Below are 24417 nucleotides of genomic sequence, written 5' to 3'. Positions count from 1 at the left end.
TGCTGACCCGTGCTGTCACGTTACCAGTGACGGGACCCCTCCCATGCTGCCGTAAGAGTGACCACGATTCCGTGGGTGGAATGGGTGGAGACGGTCAAAGGTACAGACTTTCTGCTATAAAATAAGTAAGTCACAAGGATGCAAGGGACAGCTCAGAGGGTAGGTCTTAAATGTCATGACAAGAAAAACGTTTGTAACAGCGTGTGGTGTGTCGTTAACTACACTTACTGCGGTGATCGTTTCACAGTGTAAAGCAATGTCCAATCATTATATTGTGTATCTGAAACTAGTATGATGCCACATGTCGATTATACCTCAGTATAAAAGGTAAGAGCCGTGTGGGCTACCCAGGAGTTGGGTAAAGAGACTGATTCACTACGGACTTAAGGATGTATGTTGTCTGTTCTAGAATGATCACCTAATAACAGAAACCGTGTAGAATTTTCAAACTTACAGTAAGGGAAAAAGTAAAGAAGTGATAAATATTCACGTGACTCAGCTCTATATTTCCTGTCAGACTCCACATCTCTGTGGACCACACCTTACATTGGACATGTCCAGCCAAAGGGATCCAGTGGCTTTAGCCAACCTAACACCCATCACAGAACAGACGCTACACATGGGACCTTTTCTTCACTGTTTCAGTCTTTACTTTTGCCCATGGTCTCTACTCTCAATAGAAGATGAGTAAATATGTATCTTAGCACTCTATTATACTTTATAATGTGTTTTTATGTAGAATTTAGTGAACTTGTAAAGTTATAAAAACATAAAAGTTTATCAAAATAGTTATAGTTGTGACTAACCATTTCAAAACAAAAAAGTAAAGTGTTAATCTCATTGCCCTTTTTAAACTCTTTTGAGGAAATGAGGTAACTCTCCCTTCATGGTTCCATGCACTTTTTAAAATAAAGTATTTAGAAATCAGTTCAGACGTAGACATTTCCCTTTCTCTTTTGCAACTGATTCTTTAAGAATTTCAGCTAGGCCCTGACCAGTTGGCTCAGTGGTAGAGTGTCTGCCCAGCATGTGGATGTCCTATTTTCGATTCCTGGCCAGGGCACAGGAGAAGCGCCCATCTGCTTCTCCACCCTTTCCCCATCTCTCTTCTCTCTCTCTTTCTCTCTCTTCCCCTCTTGCAGCCTTGGCTCTATTGGTGTGAGTTGGCCCAGGGAGCCGAAAATGTCTCCATGGTTTCTGCCTCAGGTGCTAAGAAGAGCTTGGTTGCTGAGCATCAGAGCAACACCCTAAATGCGCAGAGCATTGCCCTTCAGTGAACTTGATGGGAGGATCCTGGTTGGGGCATATGTGGGCGTTTGTCTTTCCTCCTCCCTTCCTCTCATTGAATAAAACATAAATAAATAGAGGAGTTTCATCTCACAAACAACTTGTTTAGATTAATTCCTTTTCCTTAAGAAATTAGATGTGTGTTTCAGAACCCATGTCATACTAATTATTGGACAAGAGGCACCGTAGAAACCTGAAGTCTCTTGTCTCATTGTACAGAGCTGAATTGCCCAGACCATGGGCAGGGCTTGAGCCCATAGCCGACTATCTCAGAGCCTCAGCGGTCCCTGCTTCTCTTACTGAGGAGTCGCCGTGGGGCCCGGGGATCTGACTGTCTCTGAAAGGAAATGTTGTCTTGTTTCCCCTTCCAAGTGCCGTTCCTTTCCCCCCAGCTTCTGAGAAGCTTTAGAAAGTCAGGTTTCTGGATTTGACAACAGGAAAGAAGAGACACAAGCAGAGAGGTGCTGTGCCTGAAACCCCCGAGGCCGTTTACTTGTCGCTCTGTCCTGATGGCCTCTGAGACCTACTTATGGGAAAGGGGACATCTCAGGGCAGAGTCAGCATGGCACTGATTTGTATCTGGGAGACAGGAAAGGATTAAATCTGGAAGCCCACCATTAGTCTAATAAAAGGGGACTTCAAGAAGTAACCAAGTTTATATTTTATTTTTAAAAATCAGACTAATGGAGGCAAAAATACATGATATAAATAATGTGAGGGCACCACATCGTTATAGGTGACTGTATTTCATACAATTGTTGTCCTCCTTCTGTCCCCACGGGGCAGTGGAACCGTGTATCTGTGTGTGAGAAACAAAGACGTAGGAGACACCATGTCTGGTTCACTGCAGGCTCCTCCCAGCTCAGGGAGCCGGGCCTGGTTACAGAATCCAGAAAGGTCAGGAAAAAGCATGGAAGGAAACAAGGACACCTTCCAGATCCCCCTGCGGCCACAATGCAGTCGTGTAAGTGAGCAGTGTCCTTGTACAGTGATGACACCCTCTTTCTCTCTTCTTTCTAATTTTTTTCCTGGAAACTGTGTGAAGGTGATGAGTTCCACTCCATATATAATAAAGAAAGATTTATAAAGAAATTTGGGCAGAAGGTGGATTCAGGGTCACAGAAGGTGGCAGGGTGACCACACAGGGACCAGGGAAGGCATGAGATCAGGTACTGCTATCAGCATGGGGACTTCCGGGTCAAGTGCAGGCTGAGGAGGCCGTCAGGGAGGACGTGTTCTGCAGGGTCACTGACCCGGGGGAAACCAGAGCCCGAGGAAGCGCTCTCTGTGGAATAAGAGCCGAGCAGGAAACCTCATGCTGTGATGACGCTGGGACAGGGGCTCTTTATCCTCCGTGTCAGCGAGGTCACGTCAGCTCAGGAGCCCTGCAGACAGAGGGGACGCTGTGTCCAGTCCCAGCCACACCCAGCTTTGCCCCCACCCCCCACACACCAGGTCCTCCTGTTATAGTTCTGACGTCAGAAGGAGAAATGCTCCTGTATCACCCTGAGCCAAAGTTACTATAGAGCAGGCCTGTCCTAAGTGGACAGAGGAGGCTTTAGTGCACACTGCCTGACCACAAGTCACAGCCACAGTGCTTTTATCCTGTCCCTGTCTTGTCCCCTGTGCATCCTGTGCCAGGGACTGTGTCTCTAAAAAAATATCAAAGAGCATTACCTGTTGGCAGAAGTCCAGAGTGTCCTGGGAAAGAGAAGGAAGACACACACTCAAAGACATGAAGGTAAATCTGTCCCCAAACACATCGTCCCAGCCCCAGAGCACCTGAGATTTCTCTACCCCACAACCCACCTCACCCGACACCGGAGAGGACAGGGGAGCAGACACTGAGAGCAGTGACCTATGAAGCTCCCCTCACACAAATCCAGTGTCTGCTCCTCATTTACTCTAGGGTCGTGACCCAAGTCTCCTGCATGTTAACCCTTCTCTTCCTCTTCAGGCCATAATTCTTTATGTCTCGACCATAAGCACCATGAAGTATTATTTCTGAATTTCAGGACATTTGAGATTAACCAGCAGCTTTATACAGGGCCACTGATAACAGAGAACTAACTCTACCAAAGTCATTTCTTCCCCCATAGAGTCTGTGGGGATCCTCAGCTGCCAGCAAGCGCCTTACCTTTCTGACCCCTGAAGTAGACGCACAGCCCCGCCCCCAAGGAAGAGCAGGCCCAGCACGAAGCCCCCGACTCCACTCAGCATCTTGCTCTGTGCAGATTCAGACTGTGCCCCTGGGAGAAGAAACAATTTGGTGATTTTGATCCCAAATCCTGCTTCTCTATTGGAGACTCTGGACTGAGCTTTGAGGGTAAGGGGAGAAGTCAGCCCCAGAAGGATCAGAACAACTGCCATTTCTGGAAAATGAACTTAAAACTCACACTGAGTGGATACAAGATTCAGGCACTGGACTCATTTAACCATCACAGCCCTGACATCAGGCCACTACTTCACGATCTGACGAATACGGAGCCTGGGACTCAATGAGGTTGAGTCCTCGTCAAGGGGGACAGAGCTAATAGACACAGAGCAGGGACTGCTCCCCTCATGCCAGAGGCCCCCACATTGTAAGGATGCGCCTCTGCTCACCTTACAGTGGACAACTCAGAGAGCAGTGTGGAAGGACAAGCTCAGCCATCGCAGGGGACTGGTACCCAGAGCCAAGGGACCATGATCTGGGAAATTATGTGAAAGTTCAAAACAGAGACAGTATAATGGCCTTCACCAGGGCTATAGTTGTCTATAGAATTACCACAGGACTACCCCAGGGACCTGTGCTGAAGGAGGGACATGAACAAATGAGAACACGGTGTGGGGAGGGGAACCCCACCCTCAGGGAGAAGCAAGGTCCCCTGTGCTGAGTGAGACAAGTGTGAGGTCAGAAAGCTGCTCACTCCATTCCACGGTGACAGGGCTCGTCAGGCTTGGGTGCTGCACGTGGCAGGTGTAGACCTCTCCACTCTGGGGCACTGTTTCCAGCATCACCAGCATCTGGAAGGTCCAGTCCCCGTTCCGGATCAGGCCTGTGGAGCTGACCCCAGTCTCCTCTTCCTGGCCGTTGCGGAACCAGCGGACTTCAATGTGGCCTGGATAGAAGCCAGGGACAGAGCAGACCAGGAGGTTGTGGTGCTGCAGGTGCTCGGTCTTTGCAGGATACACAGTCACTGTGGGCACAGCTGGGAGAGGAAAGGGGGGGACGTGAGGAAGACAGAGGGAGGCTCCTTGGTTGGCTCCCTGTCGGCCTCTAGTCTCCAGTCCCAGGCTCTGTCCTTGGGCAGCCTCCAGAGCTGGCCCTGTGGCCCAGCGGAAGTGAGTGCCCTGAGCCTTGAATCTATCCCTAAAGCTGTGGCTTACTAGAGTTGACCGATATTGCAGAGTTTTGGGAGACTTTTTCATATCTTGAAACAGTTATTTGTTATTGATGTGTTTACAAATCTTTGCATGACATATAGGGTATTAAAGCATCATTTCTAGGGCTGGGCTTCCTGAGTTCAAATCCCGGTTCTGCCTCTTACTGGTTGCTTCTGGCAGAACTTTACATTCCTCTGTGTCTCAGCTCTGTCACCTATAAAGGGGGATAGTAATAGTTACTTACCTCTTAGGGATATGGGAGGATCAATAGGTCTAAATAGGTAAAACAATGGCTGGAACTTGGCAGCAATATGTGTTAGCTAGCTACTATCCTTGTTCATTTGGAGAGAAAATATAATGGAAAGCAGTGTGAGCAAATTGAGAAACAGCGTACGGAAAATGGGGACACAGGGTGTGACATCCTGGGAACGTGACACCCACACCTGAGAACCCCACAGACATGGTCCCACCTGGGCAGCAGGAAAGACAGGTGGGTCCCTGACTCTGAGGGCTGAGTCCCTGAAAGGCGTCAGTCCTTAAGAAAGGAGAAGGAGTCATTCATTAGAAATACTTGTAGGCCTTGGCCTGTTGGGTCAGTGGATAGTCCCAGGTTCTATACCCTGTCAAGGCACACACGAGAAGGGACCATCTGCTTCTCTCCCCCACTCTGCCTCCCTCCTCTCCCTTTACTCTTCTGCCAGCCAGTGGCTCGAATGGCCCGAAAGTCCACCTCAGGCCCTGAGGATAGCTTAGCTGGGTCCGCATTAGCCCCAGACAGGTGCTGCTGGCTGGATCCCAGTCTGGGCACATGGAGGAGTCTATCTCCTGTCCTCTAACTGAAAATAAAAAAGAGCCTAGAAGTTAAAGAAGTATAAGTTAAAAATAAAAAACAAAATTTCAATGGATGATTTGGTAATAGTGATGAAAATTTGTAATGTGAGGTAAATTGTTACAACTGTAAAAAGATAATATGGAACTAGTTTTTAAATACTGTTAACATTATAAAACTAGTAACATCAAAATGTCAAGTAACGAAATTATAACTTATAAACCTAGTTTCACAATCACTTCAACTATGTAAAAATACAGACAGTAAGGGAAGGAAAGGAAGAAACTGCGACTTAGAAGGAGCCTCAGAAAGAGCAGAGGCTCCTGGGAGCCACGCCCCTCAGACACAAGCCTCACCCAGAACACGCTCCTGCACAAACACGTGACTGTCCCGGGTAAGTAGGGTTTGCTGGGACACACCAGACAGTGATTCTATGCTCACATCCAGTCACCTCTGTCACCTTTGCTCCCCGAGCCTCCACCCCAGCCCCACAACCTCAGAAATGTCCCCTCTGCAGGCCGGGGCCACACGGTGTCCCGACAGCTGCCCTCCCCGGGCCCTCGCTCTCCCTCCTCCCTCTTACACACGCACGCACGTACACACGTGTATACACACACCACACACACACACACACACACACCACACACACCACGTCCCCGCCGCGCTCACTTTGCCGATGCACCAGGAATGGCTCGTAAATCAGGTACCAGACTCTGCACACCGTGTCCACCTGGCCCCGCATCCGCTGCAGGATGTCCTTCTGCCGGTTCCAGTTCTCCGCGTCCAGCCGCCCCAGCTCGGTCACCGCGCGGAACTCCCCCACGTCGCTGTCGAAGCGCACGAACTCCTGCCTGTTGTAGATGTATCTGACCAGCAACCGCACCCGCTGTGTCCCGTTGTTGAAATGACACTCGCCCTTAAGCTGCTCCAAGTAATGTGCTGTGGGGACATCCAGTCACACTGGTTAGAGACTGACGGTGACCCCGCTCAGTGCGGGGTGCTCAGGCCAGCAGGGAAACGAGGACCCGGGCACCCCGACTGCCCGCATCCGGGGTCCCTCTCTTCTGGGGCCTGAGGACAGAGAAGACCCCGGGTCCTATGTCTCTGAGGATCCCCTGGGCTTCCCTGCAGGTCTGCGAGACCCCCAGCTGCATGAGGATTTGTCTCATCTCCACCTCCTTCTGGAAGCTTCCACCTCCCTCCTCTCACCCACCCCTTCCCCTTTTCTTAAACACGTCCTCCTCCTCCTGTGAACACGTGGTTGGTGGGATCTCCTGCTGCCCTGCTGCCTGGGCATCCACAGAAGGAGAACAGACTCTCTCCTCTGCCTGGAGCTTAAAGTTTAGTGACAGTGACTGTCGCAGCCCAGGGGCACAGAGTTCATACAGGAGTGAGAGATGTCAGAGGAGAAGTGTGGAGTCCAGAACAGAGAGGAATAACCTGATCTAAGTTACATTCAGGGCCTTGAAGCCACCTCTGTGGCCCTGGCCCGTTGGCTCAGAGGGTAGGGCAGTGGCCAGCCTGTGGAAGTCCTGGTTCCCATCTAGTCAGGGCTCACATGGAGGCGATCTTCTGCTTCCCCTCCTCTCCTCTCCCCCTTCTCTCTCTCTTTCTTTCGCAGCTAGAGGCTCTGTTGGTTTGGCGTGCCCTGGGCACTGAGGATAGCTCAGTTGAGTCGAGCATTGTTTCTAGATGGGGTTGCTGGGTGAATCCCCATCCGGGTGCATGATGGCGTCTATCTCCCCTTCTCTCACTAAAAAAAATAAAAAATAAATAAAAAAATAAAAATAAAATAAATAAATTAAAAATTAAAAAGCAGCTTCTGGGTGACATTTAAGATGTGACAGGCAAGTTTGGTTGGTGTGAGCTGGAAAAAGACAGGTGTGTGTGTTTGGGGAAGAAAAACACATTTCAGGTAAAGGTAACCACCTGCAAAAGCCTGAGAGAACATGAGCGTCCTCCAGAGAGGAGAGGGGACAGTGCTTTTAGGCACAGACAGTGACAGGGGAGGGGAGGGGACAGGACAGGTCAGGTGAAGCAGGTACTGAAAGCCTGGTGGGGGGATTAGAATGGGACTTTATTCTAAATGTAATGGGAGACCACGGACGGGTTTTAGGGAGACTAAACCCCAATCCCAACAGGGCCGCATCTCCTTTCTGCATTTCCACATCCAGAAAGCTCAGAAAACCAGAATAAAACCTGTGGTTAAAAGTGAGATGAATGAATGGAAGCTTCTGGTGTCATCAAGTGTGGAGAGGAGAATTGCAGAGACTTGAGACACTTTACTGAAAAATAATCTTGACTTTATAAAGACAAGTTGTTAAAAGTTAATAGAGATGTGATGACCAAGAACTCATGAAATTTTGAAAAACAAGCATAAGGCAAGAAAAGAAAATGAATATTTTAAACTTGAGTTGATTGAATTGATCACACAAGAAAGTAGTGCATTTGTACAATTGACATTTTTGTGTCTGTAATAAAACAAGCTAAAATAAACCAGAAAGAACTGAATTGGAAGGTGAGTGTGTGTAATAAGCGTAAGTCTAGAATTTTAGGAACAGTGAATATAGAGTAGTGTTCTCAACTTCAACACTATTGACAACGGAACCAGGTAATTCTTTGTGGTTGGGGGTGGGTGGGCTGTTGTGTACTCAGTGTCTCTGGGGTCTCTCTACCCACTAGTCAGAAGAAACCACAATGTGACAACGAACCTTGGCTCTAGATATTGCCAGATGTTCCAAGGGTGGGGAGAGGGGGGCAGGGGTGGTGACCTTCCCAGGGTAAGCTCCAGCAGTATGAACCATCTGAAACACCCGTGGTGAAAAGGCCATTGATATTTATAGAGCAGCTGAGAATTACATAGGTAGTTCTACCTGTGGAAGGTCCTATATGAAATTTGTGTTTTTTAGGAATGTCATCTGAGTGCAGACTATTTTTCCAGAAAAATACATTTGTTCAGGACCAAGGTTTACCTGTTTCTTTGCTTTGCTGACCAATCACCAAGTCAGACAATTTATCCTTCACATCGTCTTCTCTCTTACCTTCCCTGCCACTGGTCCCCTATTATCTACAGGAGGAAACTGCAGCACAGCCGTCTGACTCCTGTTCAGTGTTTGAAATAATTCACTAACTGTGTCTCCCACTGCCAGTAAGACCAGTCGGCATCAGCATACCAGCCTCGGCCCAATGTGGGACCCCCATTTCTATAGTCAGGTCCCATCAGAAGGGAAAAAGTAAGATGACATTTCATGTGGACAGTTCACCAAAATGTGCAGGTCCCCAGACTCTGAACAGAGACCTTCACTTATAAATGATGACAGAGATTGGGGATATGGTCAGATGAGGTCTGTTCACAAATTCTCTAAACCTTCTTGACACATGAGAAAGTTGAAAAATGAAAATGTGTGAACCTGCTGTAGCCTGCAGGGTTAGCACTCTCCGTCCACGTGCACGGCCCTATTTAAAGTTTTCAAATAAAATAAATAGTGTGCCCAGTTAAATTTGGATTTCAGATTAATTATTGTTGTTTCTCTGAGATTCAGATTTAGTCGGGCATCCTGTATTTCTCTGGGAGCCCCAGCCCCACGCTGACAAGACCTGAGATGCAGGAGCATAGTTAATACTTCCTGTGTTCTTCCTCACGTGCCCACGACAGTCTGCACTAGTGTGAGTCCATACAGGACTTTTCAAATCATAAATGCAAATGAATGTGAATGTGAATCTCTCTTATGTTGGAACTAAGAGACCATGCATTTCCCTACCCCCAACCCTAAGACACCCTGGCACATGTGAGCATCAGATACTTCCCCAGTAATTCAGACTCAGCCAAGCCACTGTCACCAGTGGAGGTTAGGAGCCCAAGCTCTAGAGTTAGAAAATATATATTTTAATGTTAACTCTTCCACTTAGGTCAGATTTTAACATCCATAGGATATTTTTCCTTTATTTGTAAAATGGATTTAATGATAGTATGTCCCTCCCAGGATATTGTTAAGTGTGGAATCAAATAGTGATTCTTCCTAGTGCTCATGATATAATAAGGAGGCAATGTAGGAGAATCTGATAGTACAGAAAGGTTCAAGACAGATTCACAATGAACACGAGCCTGGCCAGGTGTTCAGAGAAGCTTTGAGTTCTCTAAGGCATCAGAGACACTGACCCCATTGATGCTGCTTGTCTGCGGGGTCACTCTAAGGACTGAGAGTCTCTGCTTCAGCCCCGGGGACTTTCCACAGGAGGAATGGAGGGCACTGACCCCAGCTTCTGTCAGGGGACCGCAGTTACAGGGACCAGGCCTTATGGACACTGGGTTCAGGGGGAAGGAAGGGAGGCGGTGGGGAGGCCCCTTGATACATCCTCACCTATTAGGGAGAAACACCACATCTCAGATGCTGTCCAGAACATCACAGCGGATTCTTAGTAGAGACCCTTCAAATTCCTTTTGAGTCCCCATAAAGCTTCAGAGACTTTTCTTTCCCTTGGGATAACTCAATATAATAAATACAACCATTTAATAAGGAATTATTTTGACAATATTATTTCTGAATCCCATGAAGATCCTGAGGGAATGGGACACGAGGCTGGAGAGGTTTATTGGAGGAGAGTGGAGAAGAAACGGTCTCTACACAGGGAGCCCTGACACGGCTCTCGTAGGGCGAGCACCCAGGCTCCTTCTGCTGTGGAAAGAATCAGGATCCACAGGATGAAGACAGGTGGTCCCTGAAGAGAATGTCACAGTTTTCTAAGAGCATGGCCTGGACACAGTGACAAAGCTCATCCCTTCCTTCTCGTGATCACCCACAGTAGCTCACCCCGGAGGTGCACTTACATGGTATGTCCCTGGCCCCATCCAGGAGAGGGCTCAGTACCGTCACTGTCACCGTCAGAGCTGCCACCCAGGAACCTCCGAGGAACCACAGACGCGCCATGCTGGAACAGAGAGGACGAGTGCAGAGAGCGGGGAGTCCCACTCTGTGAGGATCATGACCTTTCCTCACCCACATCCCACATAATACCAACTAAGGAACTCGTTTCTGTTCCTTGATTGGGTGACTTCAGTGTTGAGAACCAATCAGCGTCAGAGAAAATAGTGTCATCAGTTGCCGGTCAGAGATTTTGTCTGAAGGTCTTGTGAAACTTAAATTTCCCTGCATTAAAAGACTTGTTTTAATTTAGTGCTTTAAAGGTTTGCTGGGTTGTATCGAAAACATTTAATTGGGTCCCTATGGAGAGCCACTCCGTGCAGGTCGGTGACAAGCACACAAGTTGGAAACTTTTAGGAGCTTGAGCAAAAGCTGCTATGACAGATGTCCGAGTGCGTGTGCTAGGAGTAAGGGTGGAGAAGATGGAGCCCTGTGGGGAAACGGGCATTGCTCTCTGTGATGTAACCATACGGTTTCCCACACACAGTGCTACTTTGTATAATCATTACAGGTCATTTTAATGCGAGTAGAGCTCAGAGCCCGAGTGGACATTAGAGGACAGCTCTCTACCCAAAGTTCTGTACTAATTCTGACTCCACCACGGTTCTGATCCGCAGTCCTGCTGACCCGTGCTGTCACGTTACCAGTGACGGGACCCCTCCCATGCTGCCGTAAGAGTGACCACGATTCCGTGGGTGGAATGGGTGGAGACGGTCAAAGCACAGACCTCCAGCTATAAAATAAGTAAGTCACGAGAATGCAAGGGACAGCTCAGAGCATAGGTCTTAAATGTCATGACAAGAAAAACGTTTGTAACAGCGTGTGGTATGTCATTAACTACACTTACTGCGGTGATCGTTTCACAGTGTACAGCAATGTCCAGTCATTATATTGTGTATCTGAAAGTAGTATGATGCCACATGTCGATTATACCTCAGTATAAAAGGTAAGAGCCGTGTGGGCTACCCAGGGGTTGGGTAAAGAGACTGATTAACTTAGGAGTTAAGGATGTATGTTGTCTGTTCTAGAGTGATCACTGAAGAACAGAAACAGTATAGAATTCCCAAACTTGCAGTAAGGAAAAAAAATAAAGGAATGATAAATATTACATCACTTCGCTATATATTTCTTTTTCAGGTTCCACAACTCTGTGGATCACATCTTTTTTTTTTCTTTTTTTTTTTTTTTATATTTTTCTGAAGCTGGAAACGGGGAGAGACAGTCAGACAGACTCCCGCATGCGCCCGACCGGGATCCACCTGGCACGCCCACCAGGGAGCGATGCTCTGCCCACCAGGGGGCGATGCTCTGTCCCTCTGGGGCGTCGCTCTGCCGCGACCAGAGCCACTCTAGCGCCTGGGGCAGAGGCCAAGGAGCTATCCCCAGCGCCCGGGTCATCTTTGCTCCAATGGATCCTTGGCTGCAGGAGGGGAAGAGAGAGACAGAGAGGAAGGAGGGGGGGTGGAGAAGCAAATGGGCGCTTCTCCTATGTGCCCTGGCTGGGAATCGAACCCGGGTCCCCCGCACGCCAGGCCGACGCTCTACCGCTGAGCCAACCGGCCAGGGCCTGTGGATCACATCTTACGGTAGACATGGCCAGCCAAAGAGATACAAGAGCTTTAGCCAATCTGAACACCCATCATATAACAGACACTGCACATGGGACCTTTTCTTCACTGTTTCAGTCTTTACTTTTTCTCATTGGTCCCTATTCTCAATAAACAATGAGTAATTTGTATCTTAACATTCTCTTTTAATTTGTAATTTGTTCTTTGAAGAATAAAGTAATAGTGTTAAGTTAGAAATATATAAAAGTTTATCAAAATATCTATATTTGTCACTGACAACTTCAATACAAAAAATAAACTTAAAAATGAATTGTTTTTTAACGTCTTTTGGAGAAATGAGGTAACTTTCCCTTCGTGGTTCCATGCACTTCCTCAAATAATCTAACATATGAAAGTATTTAGGAATCAGTTCAGAAATAGACATTTCCCTCTCTTCTTTTGCAAGTGATACTTTAAGAATTTCAGCTAGGCCCTGGCCAGTTGGCTCAGTGGTAGAGTGTCAGCCCAGTGTGTGGATGTCCCAGGAGTGATTCTCAGGGCACACAGGACAAGTGCCCATCTGCTTCCCCACATCTACCCCTTTGCCTCTCTATCTATATATATTCCCCTTCTGCAGCTATGGCTCGATTAGAGTGAGTTGGCCCTGGGTGCTGAGAATGGCTATTGGCCTCTGCCTCAGGTGCTAAGAAGAGCTCGGTTGCTGAGCAACAGAGCAATGCCCCAGATGGCAGAGCATTGCCCTCTAGTGGGCTTGCAGGGTGGATCATGGTCAGGGTGTATGTGAGAGTCTGTCTCTCTCCCTCCCCTCTACTCACTCAATAAAAAAAAAAAAAAAAAAAAAAAGAATTTCATCTCACAAAGAACTTGTTTTAGATGAATTCCTTTTTCTTAAAAAAACTAAAAGTGCGCCTGACCAGGTGGTGGTGCAGTGAATAGAGCATCGGACTGGGATGCGGAAGACCCAGGTTCGAGACCCCGAGGTCTCGAGTGCGGGCTCATCTGATTTGAGCAAAACTCACCAGCTTGGACCCAAAGTTGTTGGCTCAAGCAAAAGGTTACTCGGTCTGCTGAAGGCCCACGGTCAAGACATATATGAGAAAGCAATCAATGAACAAATAAAGTGTTGCAACAAAAAACTGATGATTAATGCTTCTCATCTCTCTCCGTTCCTGTCTGTCTGTCCCTATCTATCTCTTTCTCTGACTTTCTCTATGTCTCTGCAAAAACAACAACAACAACAACAAAAAATAAAAATAATCTAAAAGTGTGTTTCAGAATCCATGTAATACTAATTAATGGACAAGAGACACCATAGAAACCTGAAGTCATCTGTCTCATTGTACAGAGCTGAATTGCCCAGACCACGGGCAGGGCTTGAGCCCATAGCCAACTATCTCAGAGCCTCAGCGGTCCCAGCTTCTCTTACTGAGGAGTCGCCGTGGGGCCCGGGGATCTGACTGTCTCTGAAAGGAAATGTTGTCTTGTTTCTCCTTCCAAGTGCCGTTCCTTTCCCCCCAGCTTCTGAGAAGCTTTAGAAAGTCAGGTTTCTGGATTTGACAACAGGAAAGAAGAGACACAAGCAGAGAGGTGCTGTGCCTGAAACCCCAGAGGCCATTTACTTGTCACTCTGTCCTGATGGCCTCTGAGTCCTACTTATGGGAAAGGGGACATCTCAGGGCAGAGTCAGCATGGCACTGATTGTATCTGAGAGACAGGAAAGGATTAAATCTGGAAGCCCACCATTAGTCTAATAAAAGGGGACTTCAAGAAGTAACCAGGTTTATATTTTATTTTTAAAAATCAGAGTAAAGGAAGCGAAGGAACATGATATAAAAACCATGAGGACACCACTTCCTTACAGGTGACTGCATTTTATTTTTTTATTTTTTTATTTATTTTTTTTTTCATTTTTCTGAAGCTGGAAACAGGGAGAGACAGTCAGACAGACTCCCGCATGCGCCCGACCGGGATCCACCCGGCACGCCCGCCATGGGGCGATGCTCTGCCCACCAGGGGGCGATGCTCTGCCCATCTTGGGCGTCGGCATGTTGCGACCAGAGCCACTCTAGCGCCTGAGGTAGAGGCCACAGAGCCATCCCCGGCGCCCAGGCCATCTTTGCTCCAATGGAGCCTTGGCTGCGGGAGGGGAAGAGAGAGACAGAGAGGAAAGCACGGCGGAGGGGTGGAGAAGCAAATGGGCGCTTCTCCTGTGTGCCCTGACCGGGAATCGAACCCGGGTCCTCCGCACGCTAGGCCGACGCTCTACCGCTGAGCCAACCGGCCAGGGCCGTGACTGCATTTTATACAGTTGTTGTCCCCTTTCTGTCCCCACGGGGCAGAGGAACCGTGTGTCTGTGTGTGAGAAACAAAGACGTAGGAGACACCATGTCTGGGTTCAGTGCAGGCTCCTCCCAGCTCAGGGAGCCGGGCCTGGTTACAGAATCCAGAAAGGTCAGGAAAAAGCACGGAGGGAAACAAGGACACCTTCCAGATCCCCCTGCGGCCACAATGCAGGCGCATAAGTGAACAGTGTCCTTGTACAGTGATGACACCTTCTTTCTTTCTTCTTTCTAAGTCCTGTCCAGGAAGCTGTGTGCAGCTAATGAGTTTCACTCTAGATTTACTGTTTATATATTTATTTTAAAATTTTATTTCTTGATATTAGAGAGAGGAAGGGAGAGAGAAACAAGAACATTCATCTGTCTCTGTGTGTGCCCTGACTGGGGATTGAACCAGTAACTCTGCTTCCGGGCAGGGTTCTAACTAACAGCTATCCAGGTAAAGCCACTCTGTACTTAATTGAAAAATATTTATAAAGAAATGTGGGCAGCCTGACCTGGGGTGGTGCAGAGGATAGCGCGGCGACCTGGGATGCTGAGGTTGCCGGTTCAAGATCCCCGGCTTGCCCGGTCAAGGCACCCACGAGAAGAAACTCTGCTTCCTGCTCCTTCTCTCCTCTGCCTTTCTCTCCCTCTCCTCTCTCTGAAATCAATAGATACAATAATAATAATAATAACAATAAATGTGGGCAGAAGGTGCACTCAGCACAGGGGACAGTAGGGTGACCACACAGGGACCAGGGAAGGCATGAGATCAGGTCCTGCTATCAGCATGGGGACTTCCGGGTCAAGTGTGGGCTGAGGAGGCCATCAGGGAGGACGTGTTCTGCAGGGTCACTGACCCGGGACAAACCAGAGCCCGAGGAAGCGCTCTCTGTGGAATAAGAGCCGAGCAGGAAACCTCATGCTGCGATGACGCTGGGACAGGGGCTCTTTATCCTCCGTGTCAGCGTGGTCACGTCAGCTCAGGAGCCCTGCAGACAGAGGGGACGCTGTGTCCAGTCCCAGCCACAGGCAGGTTCATTCCCTCCCGCTGGTCCTCCTGTCACAGCTCTGAAGTCAGGAGAGAAATGCTCCTATGTCACCCCTGAGCCAAAGCTCCTGCACAGTGGGACTTTCCTAAGTGGTGAGAAGAGGATTTAGTGCACACTGCCTGACCACAAGTCACAGCCAGAGTCCTCCCATTATTCTGTCCCTGTCCTGTCACCTCCACATCCTGTGCTAGGGACTGTGTCTCTAAAGGAGGATTAAAGAGCATTACTTGTTGCTGAAGTCCAGAGTGTCCTGGGAAAGAGAAGGAAGACACACACTCAACGACATGAAGGTAAATCTGTCCCCAAACACATCGTCCCCAGCCCCAGAGCACCTGAGATTTCTCTACCCCACAACCCACCTCTCCAGACACCGGAGAGGACAGGGGAGCAGACACTGAGAGCAGTGACCTGTGAAGCTCCCCTCACACAGATCCAGTGTCTGCTCCTCATTTACTCCAGGATCCTGACCCAAGTCTCCTGCATGTTAACCCTTCTCTTCCTCTTCAGGCCATAATTCTTTATGTTTCAACCATAACTACTATTATTTCTGGACTTCCGGAAAATTTGGATCGACCAGGAAAAGAAGGGCTTTATACGGGGTCATTAAAAACAGAGAAATAACAAGCAAAGTCACTTTTTCCCCCATAGAGTCTGTGGGGATCCTCAGCTGCCAGCAAGTGCCTTACCTTTCTGACCCCTGAAGTAGACGAACAGCCCCACCTCAAGGAAGAGCAGGCCCAGCACGAAGCCCCAGATTCCAATCAGCATCTTGCTCTGTGCAGATTCAGACTGTGGCCCTGAGAGAAGAAGCTATTTTAGTGATTTTGATCCCAAATCCAGCTTTTCTAATTGAGACTCTGGGACTGAGCTTTGAGAGTAAGGGGACAAGTCAGCCCCAGAAGGGCCAGAACAACTGGCCATTTGTGGAGAAGACCTAAAACTCACACTGAGTCGATACACGGTTCAGGCACTGAACTCATTTCAACATCACAGCCCTGACATCAGGCCACTACTTCACGATCTGACGGATATGGAGCCTGGGACTCAGTGAGGTGGAGCCCTTGTCCAGGGGGACAGAGCTAATAGACACAGAGCAGGGACTGCTCCCCTCATGTCGGGAGGTCCCCACATTGTAGAGGATGCGCCTCTTCTCAGATCACAGTGGACAACTCAGAGCAGTGTGTGGAAGGACCAGCCTAGATCACTGCAGAGACTGGTTTCCAGGGCCAAGGGAGCTATGACCTGGGAAATTATGTGAAAGTTCAGAACTGGGACAGTAATAATGGCCTCCACCAGGGCTATAGCTATTTATAGAATTACCATAGGACTACTCCAGGGACCTGTGCTGAAGGAGAAAACACGGTGTGGGGAGAGAACCCGACCCTCAGAGAAAAGCAAAGTCCTCTGTGCTGAGTGAGACACATGTGAGGTCAGAAAGCTGCTCACGCCATTCCACGGTGACAGGGTTCGTCAGGCTGGGGTGCTGCACTTGGCAGGTGTAGACCTCTCCACTCTGGGGAACTATTTCCAGCATCACCATTATTTGGAAGGTCCAGTCTCCGTTCCGGATCAGGCCCGTAGAGATCATCCCAGTCTCCTCTTCCTGGCCGTTGCGGAACCAGCGGACTTCAACGTGGCCTGGATAGAAGCCACTGACAGAGCAGACCAGGAGGTTGTGGTGCTGCAGGCACACCGTCTTGGCAGGATACACAGTCACTGTGGGCGCAGCTGGGAGAGAAAAGGGGGGGGGAACGTGAGGAAGACAGAGGGAGGCTCCTTGGTTGGCTCTTTTTCAGCCTCCAGTCTCCAGTTCCAGGCTCTGTCCGTGGGCAGCTCCCTCAGAGCTGGTCCTGTGGCCCAGCGGGAGTTAGCGCCCTGGGCCTTGAATCTATCCCTAAAGTAGTGGCTCATTAGAGTTGTCAGATACTACAGAGATTTGGGAGATTTTTCCACATCTTGATACAGTTATTCATTATTGATGTGTTTACAAATCTTTGCAAGGCCTGTAGGTATTAAAGTGTGATTTCTAGGCCAGGGCTTCCTGGGTTCAAATCATGGTTCTGCCTCTTACTGGTTGCTCCTGGGAGAATGTTTACATTCCTCTGTGTCTCCGCTCTCTCACCTATACAGGGGGACAGTAATACTAACTTCCCTCTTAGGGATATGGGAGGATCAATGGACCTAAATATGTAATGTTGCGCCTGGAACCCACCAATCAATATGTGTTAGCTAGCTATTATTTTTTGTTCCTTTGGCAATAAAAGATTAATTGATGCAGTGTGGACACATTGAGAAACAGTGTGGGAAAGATGGGGACACAGGGTATGACATCCTGGGAATGTGAACCCCACAGACATGGTCCCACCTGGGAAGCAGGAAAGACAGGTGGTTCCCTGACTCTAAGAGCTGAGCCCCAGAAAGGCTGAGTCCTGAGGAGAGGGGGAGGAGCCCGGGAGTCATTCATTAGAAATACTTGTAGGCCCTGGCCTGTTGGCTCAGTGGATAGTCAATCGGCCTATGGACTGCCCGGTTTCAATACCCTGTGAAGGCACAGATACAAATCAATCATCTGCTTCTCTTGCCCTCTCTCTCCCCCTCTCTTCCTCTTCCCTTCTCCCAGCCAGTGGCTGGATTGGCCCGAAAGTCCACCTCAGACACTGAGCATAGCTTGGCTGGTTCCAGCATCAGCCCCAGATGGGTGGTGCAGGCTGGATCCCAGTCGAGGGCACATGGGGGAGTCTGTCTGTCTCTCCTCCTCTAACTTAAAATAAAAAAGAACCTGCCTGACCAGGTGGTGGCACAGTGGATAGAGCGTTGGACTGGGATGTGGAAAAAGCCAGGTTCAAGACCCCGAGGTCGCCAGCTTGAGCGCGGGCTCATCTGGTTTGAGCAAAAAGCTCACTAGCTTGGACCCAAGGTCGCTGTCTTCAGCAAGGGGTTACATAGTCTGCTGAAGGCCCACGGTCAAGGCACATATGAGAAAGCAATCAATGAACAACTAAGGTGTCGCAACAAAAAACTGATGATTGATGCTTCTCATCTCTCTCCGTTCCTGTCTATCTGTCTCTGTAAAAAAATAAATAAATAAAAGAAACCTAGAAATCAAAGAAGTATAAGTTAAAAATAAAAAAAACAAAATTTCAATTCAGTATTTGGTAATATTAAAGAACATTTGGAATGTGAGGTAGATTGTTACAACTATAAAAAGATAATATAGAAATAGCTTTTAAATAATATTAACATTATAAAAATAGTAACATCATGTCAAGTAACAAAATTATAATTTATAAATCTAACTTCACAATTACTTCAACTATGTAAAAATACAGACAGTAAGGGAAGAAAAGGAAGAAGCTGAGACCTAGAAAAAACTCGGAAAGAGCAGAGGCTCCTGGGAGCGTCGCCCCCTCACCCCCCACCAGCTCCACCCCTTCAACACCAGCCACGCCCCCGACACCAGCCCCGCCCAGAACACGCTTGTGCATAAACACGTGACTGTCCCTGGTAAGGAGGGCTTGCCCAGGACAGACAGTGAGTCTAAGCTCACACCAGTCATCTCTGTCACCTCTGCTCCTCCAGCCTCCACCCCAGCTTGACAGCCCCGGAAATGTCCCCTCCGCAGGACAGGACTGCACGGTGACCTGACAGTCGCCCTCACAGGGCCCTCTCCCTCCCTCGGCCCCGGTGTGTCCCTTTCTCCCCCTTACACACGCACGGACGTACTTGCACGGACACACATGCACATACACACACACACACACACACACGCTCCCTGCCCCCCGCCGCGCTCACTTTGCCGATGCACCAAGAATCCATCAAACACCCGGTAGTTGTGTCTGCAGAACGTGTCCACCGCGGCCCGCTCCTCCTCCAGGATGTCCTTCTGTCGGTTCCAGTACTTGGCACTCCGCCGCCCCAGCTCGGTCACCGCGCGGAACTCCCCCGCGTCGCTGTCGAAGTGCACGAACTCCTCCCGGTTGTAGATGTATCTGCTCAGAAAACGCATCCGCTGCGTCCCCTTGTAGAAATGACACTCGGCCTTATGCTGCTCCAAGAAATGTGCTGTGGGGACAGGAACCATCCGGTCACACTGGTTAGAGACAGACGGTGATCGCTCCCAGTGCGGGGCACTCAGGCCGGAGGGGACACAAGGACCCGGGCACCCCGACTGCTCGCACCCTGGAGGGCTGGGGAGACCACTCGCGTCCTAAGTCACCGGGGATCCCAAGGTCGTCCAGCGGGGCTGTGGAACTCCCAGCTGCACAAGGGTTTGTCTCATCTCCACCTCCTTCTGGAAGCTTCTGCCTCCGACCTCTCACCCCCCTATTCCCCTTTCCTTAAACATGTCTACCTCCTCCTGTGAGCACGTGGTTGGTGGGACCTCCTGTCGCCCTGCTGCCCTGGGCGTCCACAGAAGGAGAACAGACTCCCCTCTGCCTGGAGCTTAACGTTTAGTGACAGTGACTGTCACAGCCCAGGGGCACAGAGTTCATACAGGAGTGAGAGATGTCAGAGGAGAAGTGTGGAGTCCAGAACAGAGAGGAATAACGTGATCTAAGTTACATTCGGGAACAAGAAGCCATCTCTGTGGCCCGTTGCGTTGGCTCAGAGGGTAGAGCCGTGGCCAGCCTGTGGAAGTCCCGGTTCTGTTCTGGTCAGGGCTCACATGAGAGGCGACCTTCTGCTTCTCCTCCCCTCCTCTCCCCCTTCTCTCTCTCTTTCTCTGGCAGCCAGTGGCCCTGTTGGTTTGGTGAGCCCTGGGCACTGAGGACGGCTCAGTTGATCGAGCATCATCCCTTACGGTGTTGCTGGGTAAATCCCCGTCGGGGTGCATGCTGGAGTCTATCTCCCCTTCTCACACTAAAATAAAAATTAAAAAAGCGGCTTCTGGGTGACATTGAAGATGTAACAGGAAGGTTTAGTTGGTGTGAGCTGGAAGAATACAGTTGTTGTGTTTGTTTGGGGAAAGAAAAGCACATTTCAGGTAAAGGTAATACGACATGCAAAAACCTGGAAGAATCAAGAACGACCTCCAGACACGAGAGGGAACAGTGCTCTGAGGCACAGACAGTGACAGGGGAGGGGAGATGGGACCAGACAGGTCAGGTGGAGCCCGTGCTGAACGCCGGGGTGGGTGGAGGGTTAGAATGGGACCTTATTCTAATGTAACAGGAGACTATGGACGAGTTTTAGAGAGACTAAACCTCAATCCCAAAAGGGCTGCATCTCCTTTCTGCATTTCTGCATCCAGAAAGCTCAGGAAAGCAGAAGAATAAGCTTGTGGTTAAAAGTGAGATGAATAAAAGGAAGTTCCTGGAATCATCAAGAGTGTGAAGAGAATTACTGCAGAAACTTGAAAAACGTTACTGAAAAATGATTGTGACTTAAAAAGACGAGTTGTTAAAATAGAGATGAAAGAACCAAGAACTCATGAAATTTTGAAAAACATTACATAAAGCAAAAAATAAAAATGAATTTCTTAAACTTCAATTGATTGAATGGATTCCACAAAAAAGTGATGAGTTTGTTGTTGTAACAAAACAAGCTGAAATAAAGCAGAAAGAACTGAGATGGAAGGTGAGTGTGTGTACAAAGTGTGAGTCTAGAATTTTAGGAACAGCCAGTGGAAAGCAGTGTTCTCAACCTCAACACTGTTGACAATGGAACCAGGTAATTCCTTGTGGTTGGGGGTGGGTGTGCTGTTCTGTACTCAGTGTCTCTGTTCTCTCTACACACTAGTCACAAGAAACCACAATGTGACACCAAACCTGGCTCTAGATATTGCAGATGTTCCAGGGGTGGGAAGAAGGGGGGAGGGGTGGTGACCTTCCCAGGGTGAGCTCCAGCAGTATGAACCATCTGAAACACCTGTGGTGAAAAGGCCATTGATATTTATAGAGCAGCTGAGAATTGCATAGGTAGTTCTACCTGTGGAGGATGTAGGTCCTATATGAAATTTGTGTTTTTTAGGAATGTCATCTGAATGCAGACTATTTTTCCAGAAAAATACATTTGTTCAGGACCAAGGTTTACCTGTTTCTTGGTCTTGCTGACCAATCACCAAGTCAGACAATTTATCCTTCACATCGTCTTCTCTCTTACCTTCCCTGCCACTGGTCCCCTATTATCTACAGGAGGAAACTGCAGCACAGCCGTCTGATTCCTGTTCAGTGTCTGAAATAATTCACTAACTGTGTCTCCCACTGAGAGTAAGACCAGTCTGCATTGGAATGCCAGCCTCGGCGAGATGTGGGACCCCCATTTCTATAGTCAGGTCCCCTCAGAGGGGAGAAACTAAGAAGATGACATTCTCATGTGGACAGTTCACCAAAACGAGCCGGTCCCCAGACTCTGAGCAGAGACCTTCACTTAGAAATGATGGCAGAGACGAGGGGACTATGATCAGATCAGGTCTTATCACAAATTCTCTAAACCTTCTTGACACATGAGAAAGTTGAAAAATAAAAATGTGTGAAGCTGCTATATCCTGTAGGGTTAGCACTGTCCGTCCATGTTCATGGCTCAATTTAAGGTTTCCAAATATGCTGAATAGTGTGCCAGTTAAATTTGGATTACATACAAATTATTGTTGTTTCTCTGAAATTCAGATTCAGTCGGGCATCCCGTGTTTCTCTGGCAGCCGTAGCCCCACACTGACAAGACCTGAGACAGGAGCGTAGCTAATACTTCCTGTGTTCTTCCTCACGTGCCCACAACAGTCTGCACTAGTGTGAGTCCGTACAGGACTTTGCAAATCATAAATGCAAAGGAATGTGAATCTCTCCTGTACTGGAACTAGCAGCCCTTGCATCTCCCTGCCCCCACCCCTAAGACACAGTGACACATGTCAGCATCAGATACTTCCCCAGTAATTCAGACCCAACCAGGCCTCCGTCACTGGTGGAGGTCAGAAGCCCGAGCTCTAGAGTTAGAAAATCTACATTTGAACATTGGCTCTTCTACTTTAGTCAGATTTTAACATCCGTGGGCCTTCTTTCCTTTATTTGTAAAATGGATTTAATGATAATATATTCCTCACAGGATATTGTTAAGTGTGGAATTAAATAGTGATTCTTCCTAGTGCTCATCATATAATAAGGAGGCAATATAGGAGAAGCTGATAGTACAGAAAGGTCCGAGACAGATTCACAATGAACACGAGCCTGGCCAGGTATTCAGAGATACTTTGAGTTCTCTAAGGCATCAGAGACACTGACCCCATAGATTTTGTTTGTCTGTGATGTCACTCTAAGGACTGAGAGTCTCTGCTTCAGCCCCGGGGACTTTCCACAGGAGGAATGGAGAGCACTGGAGCCAGCTTCTGTCAGGGGACCTCCGTTACAGGGACCGGGTCTTATGGACACTGGGTTCAGGGGGGAAGGAAGGGAGACAGTGGGGAGGCCCCTTGATACATCCTCACCTATTAGGGAGAGACACCACATCACAGATGCTTTCAAGGGCATAACATGGGATTTTCTAATTCCTTCTGAGTCCCCATAGACTTCAGAGAACTTTTCCTTTTCTTGGGATTACTCAATGTAGTAAATGGAACCGTTTGATAAGGAATTATTTTGACATTATTATTTCTGAATCCCATGAAGACCCTGAGGGAATGGGACACGAGGCTGGAGCGGTTTATTGGAGGAGAGAGGAGAAGAAACGGTCTCTACACAGGGAGCCCCTGACACGGCTCTCGTAGGATGAGCACCCAGGCTCCTTCTGCTGTGGAAAGAATCAGGATCCACAGGATGAAGACAGGGGCTCACTGAAGAGAATGTCACAGTTTTCTAAGGGACATGGCCTGGACACAGTGACAAAGCTCATCCCTTCCTTCTCTCACCCACAGCAGCTCACCCCCGAGGTGCACTTACGTGGTGTGTCCCTGGCCCCATCCAGGAGAGGGCTCAGTACTGTCACTGTCACCGTCAGAGCTGCCACCCAGGAGCCTCTGGGGAACCACAGATGCGCCATGCTGGAACAGAGAGGACGGGTGCAGAGAGCGGGGAGTCCTACCCGGTGGCGATTATGACTCTTCTCCACACACATCCCACATAATACCAACTAAGGAACTCATTTCTTTGTCCCTTGATTGGGTAAATTCAGTGTTGAGAACCAATCAGCACCAGAGGAGACAAATAGCATCATCAATTGCTGGTTAGAAATTTTGTTGGTGTCCTCTTGTGAAACTTAAATTTTTCTGCATTAAAAGACTAGTTTTATTTAGTGCTTTAAAGGTTTGCTGGGTTGTATCTAAAACATTTAATTGGGCCCCTATGGAGAGCTACTTCGTACAGGTTGGTGACAAGCACTCAAGTTGGAGCCCTTAGGAGCACTTATCTGTCTTGCTTGAGCACAGAGCTGCTGTGACAGATGTCTGAGTGAGTGTGCTAGGAGTGAGGGTGGAGGGAATGAAACACTGTGGAGAAACTGGGAATTACATTCTTTATGTAACCATACGATTTCAAACACAGAGTGCTACTTTGTATAATTATTACAGGTCATTTTAATATGAGTCTGTAGCTCAGATCCTAAGTAAACTTTAGAGGACAGCTCTCTACCTAAAATTCTGTACGAATTCTGACTCTACCACGGTTCTGACCCGCAGTCCGGCTGTCCCGTGCCGTCACATTCCCAGTGACGGAACACCTACCATGCCGCCGGTAATGTGACCGCGATTTAGTGGGTGAAATTGGTGGAGACTGTCAAATGTACAGACTTCCAGCTGTAGAACAAGCAAGTCATGAGAATGCAAGGGACAGCTCATAGGGTAGGTCTTAAATGTTGTCATGACAAGAAAAATTGTTGTAACTGTGTGGTGAGATGTTAACTAGACTTACTGCGGTGATCATTTCACAGTGTACAGCAATGTCCAGCCATTATGTTGTGTATCTGAAACTAATATGATGCCACATGTCAATTAGACCTCAGTTTAAAAGGTAAGAGCCGTGTGGGCTACCCAGGAGTTGGGTAAAGAGACTGATTCACTTTAGAATTAAGGGTGTACTATTTTATGTAATGTAGAGGCTCACCAAATAATAGAAACAGTGTAGAACTCCCAAATTTGCAGATGGA

General features: G+C 48.4%; 1 protein-coding gene and 1 pseudogene across 2 annotated transcripts; both read right to left on the bottom strand.

Moving 5' to 3' along the window:
* Window positions 1-1973: 1973 nt before the first annotated feature.
* Window positions 1974-10475, bottom strand: LOC136387688 (H-2 class II histocompatibility antigen, E-S beta chain-like; annotated as a pseudogene).
* A 3796-nt stretch (window positions 10476-14271) lies between these two features.
* On the bottom strand, window positions 14272-23379 carry LOC136387686 (DLA class II histocompatibility antigen, DR-1 beta chain-like). 2 transcript variants are annotated; one of them, XM_066359619.1, is made up of 5 exons: window positions 23217-23379; window positions 19138-19407; window positions 16792-17073; window positions 16032-16142; window positions 14272-15595 (listed from the first exon to the last, which is right to left on the bottom strand). In XM_066359619.1, the coding sequence occupies exons 1-5, from the start codon at window positions 23314-23316 to the stop codon at window positions 15393-15395; spliced, it is 966 nt and encodes a 321-aa protein (XP_066215716.1). In that variant the 5' UTR covers window positions 23317-23379; the 3' UTR covers window positions 14272-15392. The 2 variants fall into 2 exon arrangements, with proteins under 2 accessions (XP_066215716.1, XP_066215717.1); XM_066359620.1 differs by having other exon boundaries at window positions 14272-15285.
* Window positions 23380-24417: the final 1038 nt, after the last annotated feature.

The sequence above is a fragment of the Saccopteryx leptura genome, chromosome 1 (genome assembly GCF_036850995.1).
Source record: "Saccopteryx leptura isolate mSacLep1 chromosome 1, mSacLep1_pri_phased_curated, whole genome shotgun sequence".
NCBI classification, from domain to species: domain Eukaryota; kingdom Metazoa; phylum Chordata; class Mammalia; order Chiroptera; family Emballonuridae; genus Saccopteryx; species Saccopteryx leptura.
This window is presented reverse-complemented; position numbering and strand designations above follow the sequence as displayed.